The sequence below is a fragment of the Carassius auratus genome, chromosome 19, assembly GCF_003368295.1.
Source record: "Carassius auratus strain Wakin chromosome 19, ASM336829v1, whole genome shotgun sequence".
Classification (NCBI taxonomy): domain Eukaryota; kingdom Metazoa; phylum Chordata; class Actinopteri; order Cypriniformes; family Cyprinidae; genus Carassius; species Carassius auratus.
This window is the reverse complement of record NC_039261.1, coordinates 9,941,240-9,957,581: the sequence shown is the minus strand read 5'-3', so window position 1 is coordinate 9,957,581 and position 16,342 is coordinate 9,941,240. Positions and strand designations below refer to the sequence as shown.

The window sequence follows — 16,342 nt, the reverse complement described above, 5'->3', positions numbered from 1 at the left end:
ATTAAAGTAGACATATTTTGGTATACAATCTGTATTGTTTCATCAGTTACTCACCTTAGCACTTTGCTAACGTACCCCTCATTATCATTTTAAGTGTTCACAGTTTAGCAGATAAACTTTAGCTGTGGGCATGATTCGCTTGAATAATTGTTTTTGTATTTTAAGTCATTATTGTAAGAATGGATTGGCGCACTATATTATTGTTTTTTTTTTAAGTAAATTGTCAATAGCAGTGCTTGTAGAGAAGGCTTTTAGAAGGGAGGGGTTTGCTCCGAACTTGCTTGGAACGAATATTTTCGAAATCACTGGCAAATGCCTCTAATATTAAATGTATTCTGACTTTAATTACAATGTTTTCTGACTTAAACTTTATATATACATGTTTATATAGAGAGTGATAAAAGAAAAAAAATGAAAGAATGAATGTGACATGCAGTAAGATTATGTAAGATTATATAATTATATATAATATTATACAATTGTTTATATATATATATATTTGTATTTTCTTTGCAAGATTCTATATAATATAAAATGCATTTTACTGTTTAGTATACAGCAGTAAACACTATCATAGCTAAAGACCTTTTCAGAATGATGTTTCCCATCTTAAGACTGAGGAAGGTGTACTTATTGGTCCTTGATTACACTTACATGTACATGGACCTTTACTTTGTAAAATCCCATCCTCCCTCTCCTCCCGGTGTGTGTGAGGGCTTCCTGGCCTCTCCTGCTGGTGTCATCCCTATTGTGTTTGCCATCACAGTCAGGGAGGCCAGCTTTAACTCATGTGCTAATTAGACCTATCCATTCTTCTCGCTCTATGTCTGTGTGCCACGTCCACACATAATGAGCTGTCCTCTGAAATATTCATGTAATTAACAATGCTCTGATTAACTCTGGAAATTAAAGGCAATTAGAAAAACTCCGGTTTAGAGAACAGGATTGAAAGACGTAGGAAGGGAGGGGATGAACGGGATCCAAATGTGGCTCTGGAGGAAGGAGCGCACAATGAAGGAACATGAGTTTGCTCTGGATTCAAGCTGTGATCATTTCATACTGTAACCTGCGGGGGGAGGGGGGTCAAAGTTTGGATAGCTAGAATAGTCAGTTGGCTCCTTCTGGTCAATTCTGTAAACATACTACACTATGTGGGCAAAATAATGTTTCTTTGTGGATGGCCGTTCAAAAGGAGCTGTATGTTGTAATAATTTACTTTTCCAGCAGCATAAAAATATATATATATATATATATATATATATATATATATATATATATATATATATATATAAAACTGAGACACAAACAGAAATCTTAAAAATATCAAATCTTTATATAAATGTAATATAATATAATTAGGGCTGGTAAATTATTATTTTTTTAATCTAATTAATTACAGGATGTGGTGATTAATTAATCAAATTAATTGCACATAAAATTTGTTGAATTTACTCTGAAAAGATAATTTAACATTTGCACTCGTGTGATATTGCACTTAGCCTACTTCTTGTGTAATATTTCTTAACTTTGTGAAGTAAATATGAGACAAAATTTCAAACAGGGGCATTTTGCCCCATATCTTGAATTTAGGGATATTCTCTAGGCTCCATCACACAGTAAGTTGTTGCCCTGCCTCATATTAGTTATCGATCGACTTTATGAAATGGCAGATGATCCACATAGGTCTGGGGCAGGGCAAGTGCGTTAAATGCGTTAATAATTTTAACGCATAATTTTTCTCCATAATTAATTAATCTAATTAACATGTTAAATTACCAGCCCTAAATATAATATATCTTACAACAGACAGGGTATAATGCAGGCAAAAATAAATAAATAAATGTCTCACTGGTGAAACACACACACAAACGTTCCACTGTTATTTATTTAACCAGTAAGTTCTGACAAAGAGCCCAGTCACATTAGATAGATAGATAGATAGACAGATAGACAGATAGATTGATTTTGAGTAACATGAGTGATACTTTTTGGACATCCAAGTTAGAAATCTACCACTTCCCTGAGGGCGACAATGATATTCCACAATATCTGTAAAGGGCATCTATGAATTAATGGAACTGATAGTGGATCAATAAGTTACAAAAGAAGTATGCGTTTTCTACTGCAAGTGCTTGAATGTCCTTTCAGATCCCACCAGTGTTAAGATGGCTGCACACAATGCATTTCTAATCAACCATCAGGCATCTATGTTTTGTAATACAGAAGTAACATTGAGCTTCTGTGGCATGCTTATGGTGTGTCATTGGGCTCCACTAAAGCACATAGACATTGCAGATAATCTGATGTGACTGAATTGATAAGAGCTGGCATGTTATACTCCTATGGATTAAAAAAAAAAAACTGAAGCTGAAGCATTACAATAACATCACTTTTGACCTTCAATGTTAGTTTTTGGTATGTGTGCGGGTGTCCTACCCCAGCCCAGGCACAGGAAACGCTTGCGAATGAGGCGGGACCTCATCTTGCCAATCACAGCCAGGTAGGACTGCCATGCCTCTGTCAGCACCCAGCAGAAAGAGGCCAGAAAGAAGAAGTGCAAAAAGGCAGCAGTAACAGTGCACAGTCCCTAGAGACAAAAGAGAGAAGAAGAAAGTAAATGGGAGTAAGAAATGATGAAAAAGATGTGAGAGAAAGCAGAGGAAGCAAACAGAGGTGCAAATGGCTCCCAGCTGTACGTTATTGAAGCTGAGAGAGAGAGAGAGAGAGAGAGAGAGAGAGAGAGAGAGAGAGAGAGAGAGAGAGAGATGAAGTGATTGAGAAGGAGAAGTGGGAACGAGCAGTGGACATTAACGAAAGTCCATTTGGAGAGAAAGTGACTTGGTTCAACTTTGGTTTGAAAATGAGCTCTAACTACGAATCCTGTCTAGGCTTTTTTTCCTCGAGACACTACTTAAAAAGTGAAAATGGGTTAGTTACAAGTTGAATAGTATCTCAGGAAAAATGGCAGGCTGAAATTAAAGAAAAGTGTGATTTAAGTAAGCGGCGAAAGCAAATGAGTAGCGGTAAGCAGAGTATCTCGCTGACGTTTTATACAATAATGAGGTGCATATTCTAATGCTAAACACCGGCCTGCTCAGCAAATGACCCAGGAAATGAGAAGGATTTCACACCATTTATGGTTTCCGAAATTAGCCTTATCTGTACTTTCTTAAATGCCGAATATGAGAATTTAGTGAAGTATTAAGTCTGGATCGAGGGGGAAGGGGTCCTCCGTGCGGTTTTCTTTGCAGCTAAGAGTGACAGGTTGGATTTGAATGGCAGCACTTATTTCTCAGGTACCTCTGTAGGGTTCCTCATTGAGACTGTCACAGCTGACATAAAGCTGAGCCTCTTGCGCCTTCCATGTGTCTGTCTGCAGCACGTGCCTGCCTGACTTTCTCAAATTATATTGTGGCCATTTACATGTCATGACAGGCTGGAAAGAGAACAAACAGCAGTTACCTGTACCACAGACAGACGAGTATCTCTATGGAGTCTGGGATCCAAGGTTAAGTGACATTCAGAACTCAATAATTATTCTTTTTTTATGGTACCCTCATTACATGTTACATGCACTTACTACATGCATAATTACATGCAAGTAACCCTAAACCAAACTCGAATCCTAACTCTAAGCATATAGTGCAGTAGGTGGCCAACTAGAATGTGCTTTCTACCACCGTGAATGCTGCTGCCACCGCAACTTTTGACCGCTGAGTGGCACTTTAACCAGAAGTTATCAAACAAACGAATCAAAGCACATTTAAGAAGCCGTCAGCTTTGCCTTCCTGTTGTGTTACATTTGACTGCTGCAGTCGTCAGAAAATTAAAGAAAAACACTGTAGTTAAAATATTTAAATTGCAAAATGTGAAACTGCAATCTTATTCGCAGCATTTTATAATTATTTTTACAATAATATCTAACCTAACCTGTTTTGTATCTGTATTATTTAATGTAAAAGAGATTTATTAAAACAATCAAAATCAACGAATTGGAGCGGCATCAGCTGTTAGATCATTTTAAAATGTCAAATAGCCTTTAATTTACAGGTTATAACTGTACCTGCCTCAGTTGTAGGCTTGTGAAGATTTTTATTTTTAATGTGGATCCCATACTGTAACTTAAAATAAAAGTGCTCTATTACTATTTATATTCAAGTGTTTGTACTGAAAATTATTAATGTGCATGCATGACAAGGAGGCGCCCTCGCGATCATTTGTTTATTAATAAATAATTCAAATGTCTCCTTTTTCACAATTATTAGGCCACATCTGCATCTTAATGCATGTGCTTGAGCGCGGAATATATTAAGGTTCATTATGGATTAGACTGTGTTAATTTAATATAAACGTGCGATTCGTTGAATAATGACAAATGAATGACTAGTAACAAAAAAAATCTTACGACGGGGCAGACCTATCAAATAGCTTCAAGACATCTCTGTTAAAGTTTTTAAAGCATTTTACACGTGTTTGCATAAACTCTGCTTTCAGAACGGTCCGTAATGGAAAGATGCCTTTGTATTGATTTTTACTCTGAAATACAAAAACGAAAATTTAAATAAAATTTATATTTTATGTTTTAAGAATGGTCAACCCTTCTACATTCTGCAGATATTGTTTGGGATTTAGAAAAAAAACAAAAACAAAGATATGGTTCAGTGTATTGGTAATGATTGCATTCTGTGAGAAATTATATTTCAGGTTTTGACTAAATGAAATCATGAAATCGCCCAATAGTGAAACTAAAAATAATTATGATGTCTTGGGACAGTTTCTTATTACTACAATATATTTTTACATTTGTATTGCCAAAACAACTGCAGCGTTGCAATTAAACTGAAGAACTGAAAATAGTACAAAGCAGCATAGGCTTTAAGGTTAGAACAAAAGTTTTAGTCTTTATGTCAGATGCGCGTCTCTTTCGCCAGATTCTTTGTCTCTCTTTCAGAAACGCCTTATCTCTGCTGAGATAAAACAAACCATATTATATTGTATGTAATACTCTGTAGGCCTATGCAGTTGCAAAACTTGCAAAAGCTAAACCAAACGAGGCATTTGTCTTAAAACCAGTCTGATCTCACTGCAATTCATACATATTTTACGAGGTGGATAATTCATATGAATTTGTATGACCTCTTTCATATAAATTCCTACGATTTGTGCTAAATCGTACAGACACTCGGACTAAACCTGTTCTGCAAGTTTGAAACCCTTATCAGGCACTGTCCATATGAAAGAGCAAGAGATTCACACCTTTATTTTTCAACCCCCACAAGCTATACAAGAACTACCCCCAAACCCCAACCCCCTCCAGCTCTCTCTTTATATATATCAGGCCCGGATTGGCTAATTGGGAGCACCGGAAGGATTCCTGGTGGGCAAGTCTGTTTTTTTTTTTGGCTGCGAGGGTCATATGTTGTCATGCTGCTGGGTTGAAATATGCTACCTGCACTCACAGCAGCCCTATATTATTTTTTGAGATAGTTGAGATAGTGAATTGGTGGGGTTTTCTTAATTGTGATCCAAAATCATCACAATTTAAAGAGCCAGACTACTTCAGTCTGTGTGCATTGAATTTATTTAATACACAAGTTTTGCAATTTAAGTTGAATTACTGAAATGAACTTTTCCACAGCATTGTAATTTATTGAGATGTACCTATATATATATATATATATATATATACAAAAAAAAAAAAAAACTACATAGGGGCTACTTCCATAAACACAAAAGTAATATTTATTTAGTTTAATGAGTTAATTTAATAAATTCATGATGGAAGGAAATATAATTCCCCAGAATACTCTAATATCTTCAAAATGGAGCAAAACATAAAAGAAACAAGATGTGAACCTAAAAAGTTGTTCTTTCTCAGCTCTTTCTCTCATACACATGAGAGAAACACACACACATACTCACCTTACTGAGAGTTTGGGACTGTCCCACCAGTATCAGCACATTGGAGGCCAGTATGGACAGACAAAAGTTCACCAAGATGATGGACCTCTCTGAACGTATGTACCTAAGAACCAAAGAAAGACAAGAAAATCACTTGCTGACAACTTTAACAGCAACATTGTGCGGGTATTATGCCATTATTATCTTAACAAAAACTTGATATACAGGTTTATGACATAAAATGTGTGGGACCCGTTTATCAAAATCATTTATTATTTCTTCACTTCATTGAACACTGACAACTAGAGCAGCATCCAAGATAACCTACAGATGAACTCCAAAGCAGCTTTCTTGCACACAAGCATCATCCACTATTTGAGTTCTGGCCAGATCTGCTCAAGAGGACAATGACAGCGTCCCCTGGATCAGTGGTCTGAGTGATAGGGGAGGCCTGTGATAAGCTCTCTGATGTGGCAGGCGCACTAATCTTGGACAGAGGAAATACTTTCTCACCTGCTACTCAGGAATTATGGTATAAGGGCCAAAAACGGGCAATTCTAGAATTTTCATTTTAGGGGGGTTCAGCCCCCAGTGAGGGTATATAAATAATAATAGCCTAATAGTAAAAAAACATATATACAAATAAGATAAGTTTAGTAAACAACCCCTATTGATCAAATATATATATATATATATATATATATGTACATACAGCTTATATATATATATATATATATATATATATATATATATATATATATATATATATATATATATATATATATATATATATATATATATATATATATTCTTGTATGTATGTATATATATATATATATATATATATATATATATATATATATATATATATATATATATATATATATATATATATATATATATATATATATATATATTCAAGTATATACATACAAGAAATAAATTCATGAAATATATTTGATTTAGTTTACAGACAACAAGGGGAAAAACAGTTTGACACTTAATATAGCCTATGTATGCCGAGTTTCAGTTAATTTTTGTGACAGTAGCTTAATTTGTACACAGAAAGGAAACTCAAATAGCAGAAAGTGATATCTTATGTGTTTTCTTTATTTTACAAAAGCACAATATTTTGTTTTTATTGTAAGTGTACACAAATAAAAGCAGATCATTATACAGTGATGCATTATTAATAAGATATTAAGTGTTTAAAGTTGATTCTGCTGTTATAAGGAAACAGTTGAAGTGACCAATCTGGCGTGCATGCGCGCACACACCCACACACACACACACACACACACACACACACACACAAAACACATCAGTTCCAGCATTGCTAAATTGACAGCACAGTTGGTCCTTTATCAAAGTAAAATACAGTGAGCCAAACAACAGCGCACCTGCCTCTGTGTCACCGCAACTGAACGCAACTGAAGTACAAAGCCTATTATTTACATAATAAATAATAGTTTAGCATTCGGATAAGTTACATGGCAAATATGAAAATATTATGGAATATTTGGATTTGTGCCAAATGAGAGAGGTATGTTATATGAGCACAAAGATCCATTTCGCAAACAGTTGAGTGCACAATCCTTTAAAGTAAACTTCTTTGTCAGTCTGTGAGAGACGCATTCAGAGTTAGCACATGGTCACAGTCTAGTGGGCTTTGTTTTCTAGTTTGCAACTCACGGCATTCACTGTTTTTCTGCTGGCACTTCTGGATTGGGGGTGAATTGCCTGTTATCATTGTAAGGCCAACCGATGTCCGTACCTTGACGGTTCGGTATGAATACATCATTCCACCCCTAATATATATATATATAAATATATATATATATATATATATACTTTTGTTTAAAAAAATCTGATATATAATAAAAATAATTCAAGGAAATATTTGAGTCATTCTTAGGGGATAAATACTTGACTAAGGACTTGACAATGTGTTGGCTCTTTTCTGGACAGGGTGTTAGCTGATCATGTGACTGTCCTGGGCCATCTGCCACACTGAGCTGTCAGCAACCATGCTAGCCTTCACTAGCACTCTCCACATAATCCTGTCCTTCCACAGACAGCTCCCACCATCCCTTATTTGTTCCCAATTATTGCTAATTGCAGTTTTGGCCCACTGTAGATCTACCCCATGCCAGCTGCTCTAACCCAGCTGGGGCAACCCCATGTGGGAATCTACAGTCTGAAAAATGCATCTTTTAGAGTGTAAGTGTACCTGTGAGAGCACTGGGAACTAATCAAGTAATAGTGCAAAAATAGCACATAATATCCTATTATCAGCAGAGGACTGGAAGCTATGTTCAAAAAGGGTCTTCTGAAGGTCTGTGTTGTGTTGCTTGCTGTGGGTTAATGAAGGGTTTTTGCTGAACTCACCTCCAAAAGGCAGCGTAGATGAGCAGCAGAATGAGTAGAGCCGTACAGGATATGCCACATCCCACCATGAGGGGCACAGACGGCATACTGGAGGGCCCCATACCCTGGAAAGATTCAATGGAGAGAAAGAAGATTATTGTGAGATGTTTAAGGATGTTTTTATTTTAAAATAAAATTATCGCTTATATTTTACAAGGATCCCTTTAATTGTTCAAAAGTGTCAGTTGATAAAAAATATTTAGATGCTGATATTAGAGTTCAGATATTAGATGCTGAGCATTATTCGTCAAAGAATCTTGATAAAAAAAATAAAAAAAAGGTTTCCATAAAAACATTAGCCAGCACAATAATTTTCAACATTGATAATAATAAGAAATATAGCCCAAATAAGCATATTACAAATATTTCTAAAGGACCATATGACACTGAAGACTGAAAATTCAACTTTGTCATAATAAAATAAAACAAAACTTTATTTTAAACAGTAATATGTAACATTATTGCTGTTTTTACCCTGAATTAATCTGTAACCAGAAGACTTGAAATAAAAATACAGGGAAAGGCTACTGTCCCTAAACTATTAAACGCTAGTGTGTGTGTGTGTGTGTGTGTGTGTGTGTAAATGCAGGAATGTATGTCAAAACTGCAGAGAGAGAAATAAGACACTGTAAACACTTGACATTCAGCTGCATGTTGGGTGAAGGATAAAAAGAAGAGGGAAAAAAAACCTGAGGGGCAGTAGAGAGAGGATTACATTCTGTTCAGGTTAAAGCTAAAGGCCAAGGGTCTTCTTTCTGAACAGCCTCATGCTTTCCTATCTTCTTTTATGCTCCTGGGTTCATTTTCTCTGTTTCACATCAGGTCAAAGCTGGATTCTCTTCTTAAAGTGGGCATTCTAACTCCATCAGCCCATTAACACTTGCGACCCCTTTGCCCCAGCTTATTAGGCATCTCTGCCGAGAGAAGGGTTACTATGGGTGAACACATGCCTCATGTTTCTGGATTAACCCTCTTACTCAGCCCTACCACCAAGTATTATGGGTAGATCTGTGCAACCTCATATTACCACTGAGATGAATGTCCAGGGTTCAATTTAATGTCATATGCACAAGTGCAACATGCAAATGCAAAGAAGTCTTAAATACACAAAATAAAATAAAATAGCAATGCCATTCAGCTTTCTCTCCAGTCTGGAAGGAATAATAGTGTTAAATGTGATGCTGTAATAAATAAAGAACAAAGAAAAATTTGACATTAGTGCCTTCCTGTTGAGTCAGTGCAGCATGAAGATCCCAAGAAATTGCCTTTTCACTGGACGTGTTACATTGTGAACTACAGGGGGTCTAATCACTCAGACTGCATCGTGTTAATGCGCCCCATCACCAGCTTTTCACAGCACATCAATATGGTGGATCAGTCTGTAATCATTTTACAGGTCACAGTATTTTTCTTTGCAACTAGAAAAATATCATAATCATAGAGTAGTGAGAAATCCCTACTGCCTTCATTTGTCCGTTTCTGTGACAATGCCGCATAAGACTGTGGTACACAAAGATTAGGACAATTGTGTTTATTTTTTATGTTACTACTCCTGATAGACTACTCATGAAGGTCATGCCTAGACCAAAGCATAAAACCACACTTCTTTTTTGAATATTATGTGCTGCTTTTGGGAGATGCTAATAATTCTGTGGAAATCTGTAGAGCTTTCTACCATCTGCTGGTTGGCATGATTAAAGTCTTCCGCATTCAGGGGCACAACATCAGGGTATACTTTCATACCCCTTAATGTTAGATCACAAAATGTATTTTCTTGATCTGAATAGGCACAACATTTATTTAAAAGTAAGATGTTCAAAGTTAGGGCAACTAATTTGCTTTAGAATATGCTTTAATCAGGACACATGGAATTTACAATTAAACAAAGGTTATCTTTTTTTTCATTTTCTGTTCTGTGAAAATTTGCAAAGCTTATTAAGCAGGCACATATTCTGCGTCGGCCTACCTTTTAAAATCAGTCAATTTTAAAAGTCTATTGGTGATAAATGTTAATCTCTGTGGTGAAAGTTTATTGGTGTGATTCACAATGCACTGTCAATTCAACTCGGTTGCTATCATCGTAAACAAATTATTTAATTTATTACACAGAACTATGGAAGCAAATTTTTTACTGCATAGTAAAAATATAAAAATTACAGTTGTGATTTTTACTGTGGCAGAAAAAAAAAAGAATTCTGAGAAAATAGAATCTCAGTGAGAAAAAAAAAAAAAACCGTATTGGTGATGTCAACTCAAAATACACTGAAAAGAAGTCTGAATTGTGAGACGATAACTAAGAATTCTGAGGGGGGAAATTGTCAAAATTGCGAGATGTAAGTTTGCAATTTTGAGAAGGAAATAAGCTTCCATACTAAATAGTGATTCAATAAAGAGGCTTTTAAAATACATTCTTCTAGATTATTAAGATAAAACAAATAGAAAAAAAAAGTATCTTAATTGAATCCCTAACAAGTGTAGCTCACTGACTCGGAGCAGTCTCACACCACTTCATCTGCTCCTGCATCTAGTGTCCCTGTGGATACATTCTTCCTCTTCAGGTTCTTGGAATAGGAAGCACAGGCAGATGATCTGTCTGGCAGTCAGTTGTGATAGTGGTGTGGCAGTAATCAAGAGTGTTCTTACAGGGCGGGAGGCATGCTGGTAATATTTCTGAAGAACTGTCTGCAAGGCTGGCATGATTAAAGTCTCCTGCAACCAGGGACACAGCATCAGGGTGGGTGCTGTCATAGCTGTTAAAGGCACAGTTCACTCAAAAATGAACATGCTGTCATCATTTGCTCATGTCGTTTGACTATCTTTCTCTGAAACGTAAAAGAAGATATTTTGAGAAATGCCTCAGTGTGTTTTTCCAATATAGTAACCAAAACTTAATGGTTAGCAACATTTTGTACATTGCGAGTCAATGATGACAACATTTTCATTTTAAACTGAACTTACTGATCTGATTGGAGTAGAATATAGATTGCATACATGATGTTTGCAATCTTCCTGTTCCTGCGGCTCAGTGGTAGAGCATTGCATTAGCAGTGCAAAAGGTTGTAGGTTTAATTCCCAGGGAACCCACGCACTGATAAAAAAATAAATAAATGTGTAGCCTGAATAAACTGTAAGTCGCTTTGGATTAAAGCGTCTGCTTAAATGCATACATGTAAATATAATGATGTCAAATGAAAACCCTTTAGAAATGCTGTTATTTAACTGCTAGATTCCATGTTGGAATGACAACAAAGTGAGAACATGAAAAGAGACGTGCCACCTTTCAATCCATGTGATCCATCAAACTGCACAGCTTCAGTTCTATTAGAGGTCAGCTAGGGCTTGTTGAGACAGAATGTAGCAATATGTGATGTCCAGCTAAAGGCTTAACCTCTCTGCACGTTTGTTCATCTCATTCTTCACAGACTTCATGCTGAACAGAAGGACTCTCACTTATGTGACCCTGGACCACAAAAACAGTCTTAAGTGTCAATTTTTTCGAAATTGAGACTTCTACATTATATGAAAGCTGAATAAATAACCTTTTCATTGATGTATGGTTTGTTAGGATAATATAATATTTGGTCGAGATACAACTATCTGAAAATCTGGAATCTGAGGGTGCAAAAAAATTTAAATATTGAGAAAATCACCTTTAAATTTGTCCACATGAATTCTTAGCAATGCACATTACTATTTAAAAATGAAGTTTTTATATTTTTTACGGAAATTTGCTAAATATTTTCATGGAACATGATCTTTACTTAATGTCGTAATGAATTTTTGCATTAAAAGAAAAATCTATCATTTTGACCCATAAAATGTATACCTCAGTGACTTGAGGGTTTTGTGGTCCAGGGTCAAATATGGAGTCAAGAATAGTCCACCACGATAATTCTTTCAAACTAGACCGTATAAATCATATAGTGTTGTTCAAAAGTCTGAGATAATTAGTTAAAATGCTTCCCAGTTTACTAAAAAAAAAAAAAACAAACAAAATATATAAGTAAATAAATTAATTAAAAATAAATAAATACAAATTAAGGGATAGTTCACCCAAAAATAAAGCTTCCAAGAGCCTGAATTTTTCATTTTATTTTATTTTTTATATTAAAACTCTGATTGTATTCATCTGTAAAAAGAAAGTTTCATACACATATAGAATGGCTTGAGGGTGAGTAAATTATGGGGTTATTTTCATTTTTGAGTAAACTATCCCTTTAACCGGATACATATACTATAGTACACCAACAGAAAACCGTTTTTCATTCAAAATGTTATTTGTGTCTGAAGAGCATCTTGTGTTCTAAGCATATGAAAATTCACCTCAAATCACGTTCAGTGTTGTAAATTAGCTTTTTAGGTTAACGACCAAAAATGTACCACCATAGATATTCAGACCCCAATGTATATGATTCAATAGCCACTATGAGGTCAAAGGCAGTCATAAATATTGGTGAAATGGCCGGCGTGGGTCGACATGCAACAAACTATCAGTTGTTAACTCTCCAGTGTTTCTCCACAGGTCTGTTTCCATATTCAAAAGCCTCTCTTTATGTCGCCTTTTAAAAAACACAAATCTTTAGATTTCCAATCAGGCCTTCACTGTGACTTAAACACTTGACATGATGGATTTAAAACGGCATGGTGGAGACTCAAATAAATAACATCAACTGTTCTTTAGACAGAGAGCTTGTGAAATGGCCACAGGTTTGCGTTTATAAAGCTTGCAGCTGTTTAGAACAAGCTGTGAATTGGCTTGAATATGAAGTCCTCATTCATGCACTTACAGCTCAATTGGCCTCCTGGTGTGGACCGGTCAGGCTTCCACACAAAGCGTTTATGACTAAACAGCCTTTGTGAACAAAGATCCCTAGAGCTTGTGTGGGTTGTGACGTTGGCCTTCCAACAGTGCATACTGTGCATATCTATGTGTGCACATCTGTTCTCTGTAAACCTGTGTGAGTGTCTGTGGGCAAAGGAAAGGTAGGCAAGGGAAAAAGAGGCGATAAAACAGCTTAGAGAGTGGGAGAGAGCTCAGAGCGGGTGGAGGTATAGCAGCAGTGTTTTACTGAAACTGGCAGGTGCAGGTGGAACAGGTGGCATTGGAAGAGGTGTTGCCAACCTTCACTCTCCTCTTTTGCTTAGCCTATTGTCCCTGGCATATTAATTGCCAACATTATGCCTCTGCCGGCTTCGGTTTGGCAATTTTAAACATTTTAGTAAGCCAGCAGCCTGAAAAATAACTAGAGATGTTGTCCTTCTCAGAGAAATGCCATTGGCAGTGTAGATGGGAGGATTGCTCCTGATGTGAAATTGAAAACACTGAAGTGCTAGGGTTGTATGTACAGAATATTAGCCTCTGTGAGAATAGAGCACAACAGCTGGGTGTTGAAACAAAAATCACTTTCATTTTCTCCAAATTAAAAAAAAATAAATTTGGGTTGGTGAGATAAAAATAAATAAAAAAATAAAATAATAATCAATATCAAAATATAGAATAAGCAATAGTGTGAAAAATTATTATAATTTAGAATAACTCTTTTGTGTGTGTGTGTGTGTGTGTGTGTGTGTTAATCTCTTTTAAAATGTAATTTATCCTTCGATGGCGAAGCTGAATTTTCAGCAGTTATTTCCAGTCTTCAATATGCTTGCTAAAACTGTGGTAATCTATTATAATTATTTGATGAATAGAAAGCTCAAAAGAAAATAATTTATTTGAAACAGAACAGAAATCTTTTTAATTTAAAAATAAAATCTTACCAACCCCAATAATTGCTAGTGTGAAAAAAGAAAATATGTTCAATAGCAAAATTCCCAGTAAAAATTAACTCCCTAAACTCTCAAACTGTTTAAACATTCATAAATATTCATATATTTTGCAATCAAGTTCGAATATAAATATATATTTTTTATACTAAATCAATATTCAATATATATATATATATATATATGAAAAAAAAAATCTATATTTTCACATTGTACAATTGGTTTTCATGAGATTATGTCATTCCCAAGGATTCATGGAATGCACAGTTCATTGTCTCCAGAGTAAATTTCCACATTTTTATTTGTATGCGTCAAATCAAAATCTCAGCTGGCTGGTTTTGTTCATGGCTCTGAACTCTTTATTGAAGAAAAATGATTTAGAAAAATACTTTGGTAACCTAGGTTGCTGAAATTACATGAGGTCTCTGTAACGCTCCATCAAAATGAGTGAAACAGAAAGAGAGTATCCTTTCTTTGGCAACTTTAGCAGAGGCCTGATTTCCAATTCACCACCGCATCTCCAACAGATGTGTGAACGCTACACAGCATGAGGTGACTACAGCATAAAAACAACCAAAACTAATGAATGGAAAGGCAGAGTCTCACAAACAAAAGAGAGATGTAAATCAAGTAACTTTTATTTTATTTTAAACACACTGAGGAAGAAGAAGAAGAAGAAGAAGAAGTAGAAAGAAAAGAAAGAAAACATTTGTAATTATTATTGCTCTATAGTAGATCACTAGGGACAGCTTCTCATCCTTCAGCTGATGCAACAGTGCAACAACATGAATCAGTCTACACTGAACTGTAGATGCCGCGTGTCATGCATGACCCTACAATTATAATGTTACAAAATAATTTTATTTTAAACAAATACTTTTCTTTTGAACTTTCTGTTCATCAAAGAATCCTGAAAAAGATGCCACACAAATATTAAGCAGCACATATGTTTGCATCATTGAAAATAAGACATGTTTCTTCAGCACCCAATCAGAATATTAGAATGATTTCTGTAGGATCATGTGACACTGAAAACTGGAGATACTAGTGATGAAAATTCATCTTTGCAGTCACAGGAATAACATGTATATATTTAAAAAAAACAAAAGTTATACATACATACATACATACATACATACATACATACACATGCACACACACACACACACACACACACACACACACACACACATTTATATATACACACACACACACACAGTGACATTAATCTAGATTAAAAAATAATAATCTATGCCCACCAATAATATATATATATTATATATATATATATATATATATATATATATATATATATATATATATATATATATATATATATATATATATATATATATATATATTTTTTTTTTTTTTTTTTTTACTGTATATTTGATTAAATAATGCAGCTTTTGTGAGCATAAGAGACATCTTTCAAAGACAATAACAACAAAAGCAAATCTCATTTATCCCAAAGTATACATTAGGTTAGAAACAAAATATAATTTATATTAGCAGGTTAGAGAGCAGACATTACGAGCTGAAATTATTTACCTATATCAAACAAAACTAAAAATTAAAGTTAACACATTATTTTTATGGTCCTCCAATACACATTCTACTGACTATAAGAAAGTATAATGTCAACTGATTCTACTAACCCTAATATAACAGTCTACTAATGCGCTACTAATTATCGAATTAGAGTTAGTCAACATGTAGTTGTAAATACAACAGAATGCCTAGAGGAGACAATCACGATAAAATGTACCCTTTCATTTCATTTCAGACAAACAGAGAAAATAAAGTGGCTGGACTATAAACTGCAAGCATACAAGACGCTAGGCTGCTTTGTTCATTTGTTTTGAGCAAAATAGATCATCAATAGTTCAATCAGATCATTTACTAAAAGCACTAAACTACAAACGAATGCTTCTCCATGATACTCACACACAAGAAATCAGCCTCCTTCTCCCATCTGAGCCACACACACATCTTTTTAACTCGAAAGTGGTCCTACTTGTCTCTCAAATGCTCACTTTCAATCCGACTCCATCGTTCCGGTGATATGGGGTGAGATTTAATCACAAATATCACCCACTGAGGGGTTATATGATCATTTGCCATGTCCACAGAGGACCTGCTGAGGTGAAACCTGTTCCCATTCATGGGCCTGCAGCCCTAAGCGGCTGTACCATAAGACTTGTCCTAAAAAACATATGCCACAGCTCCCATTGGCTCTGAAAGCCAT

The 16,342-nt window shown here is 35.2% G+C and overlaps 1 protein-coding gene across 10 annotated transcripts in view; it reads right to left on the bottom strand.

Annotated features, from left to right (window-relative positions):
- adgrb2 (adhesion G protein-coupled receptor B2) overlaps positions 1-16,342 on the bottom strand; it is a 254,928-nt gene that overhangs the window by 40,483 nt on the left and 198,103 nt on the right. For all 10 annotated transcript variants that reach the window (XM_026288832.1, XM_026288827.1, XM_026288830.1 and 7 more), the window contains exons 17-19: positions 8,290-8,393; positions 5,923-6,025; positions 2,437-2,587 (exon numbers count right to left, since the gene is read on the bottom strand). In XM_026288832.1, coding sequence (XP_026144617.1) covers positions 2,437-2,587; positions 5,923-6,025; positions 8,290-8,393 — 358 coding nt within the window. The remainder of the gene's footprint in view (positions 1-2,436; positions 2,588-5,922; positions 6,026-8,289; positions 8,394-16,342) is intronic.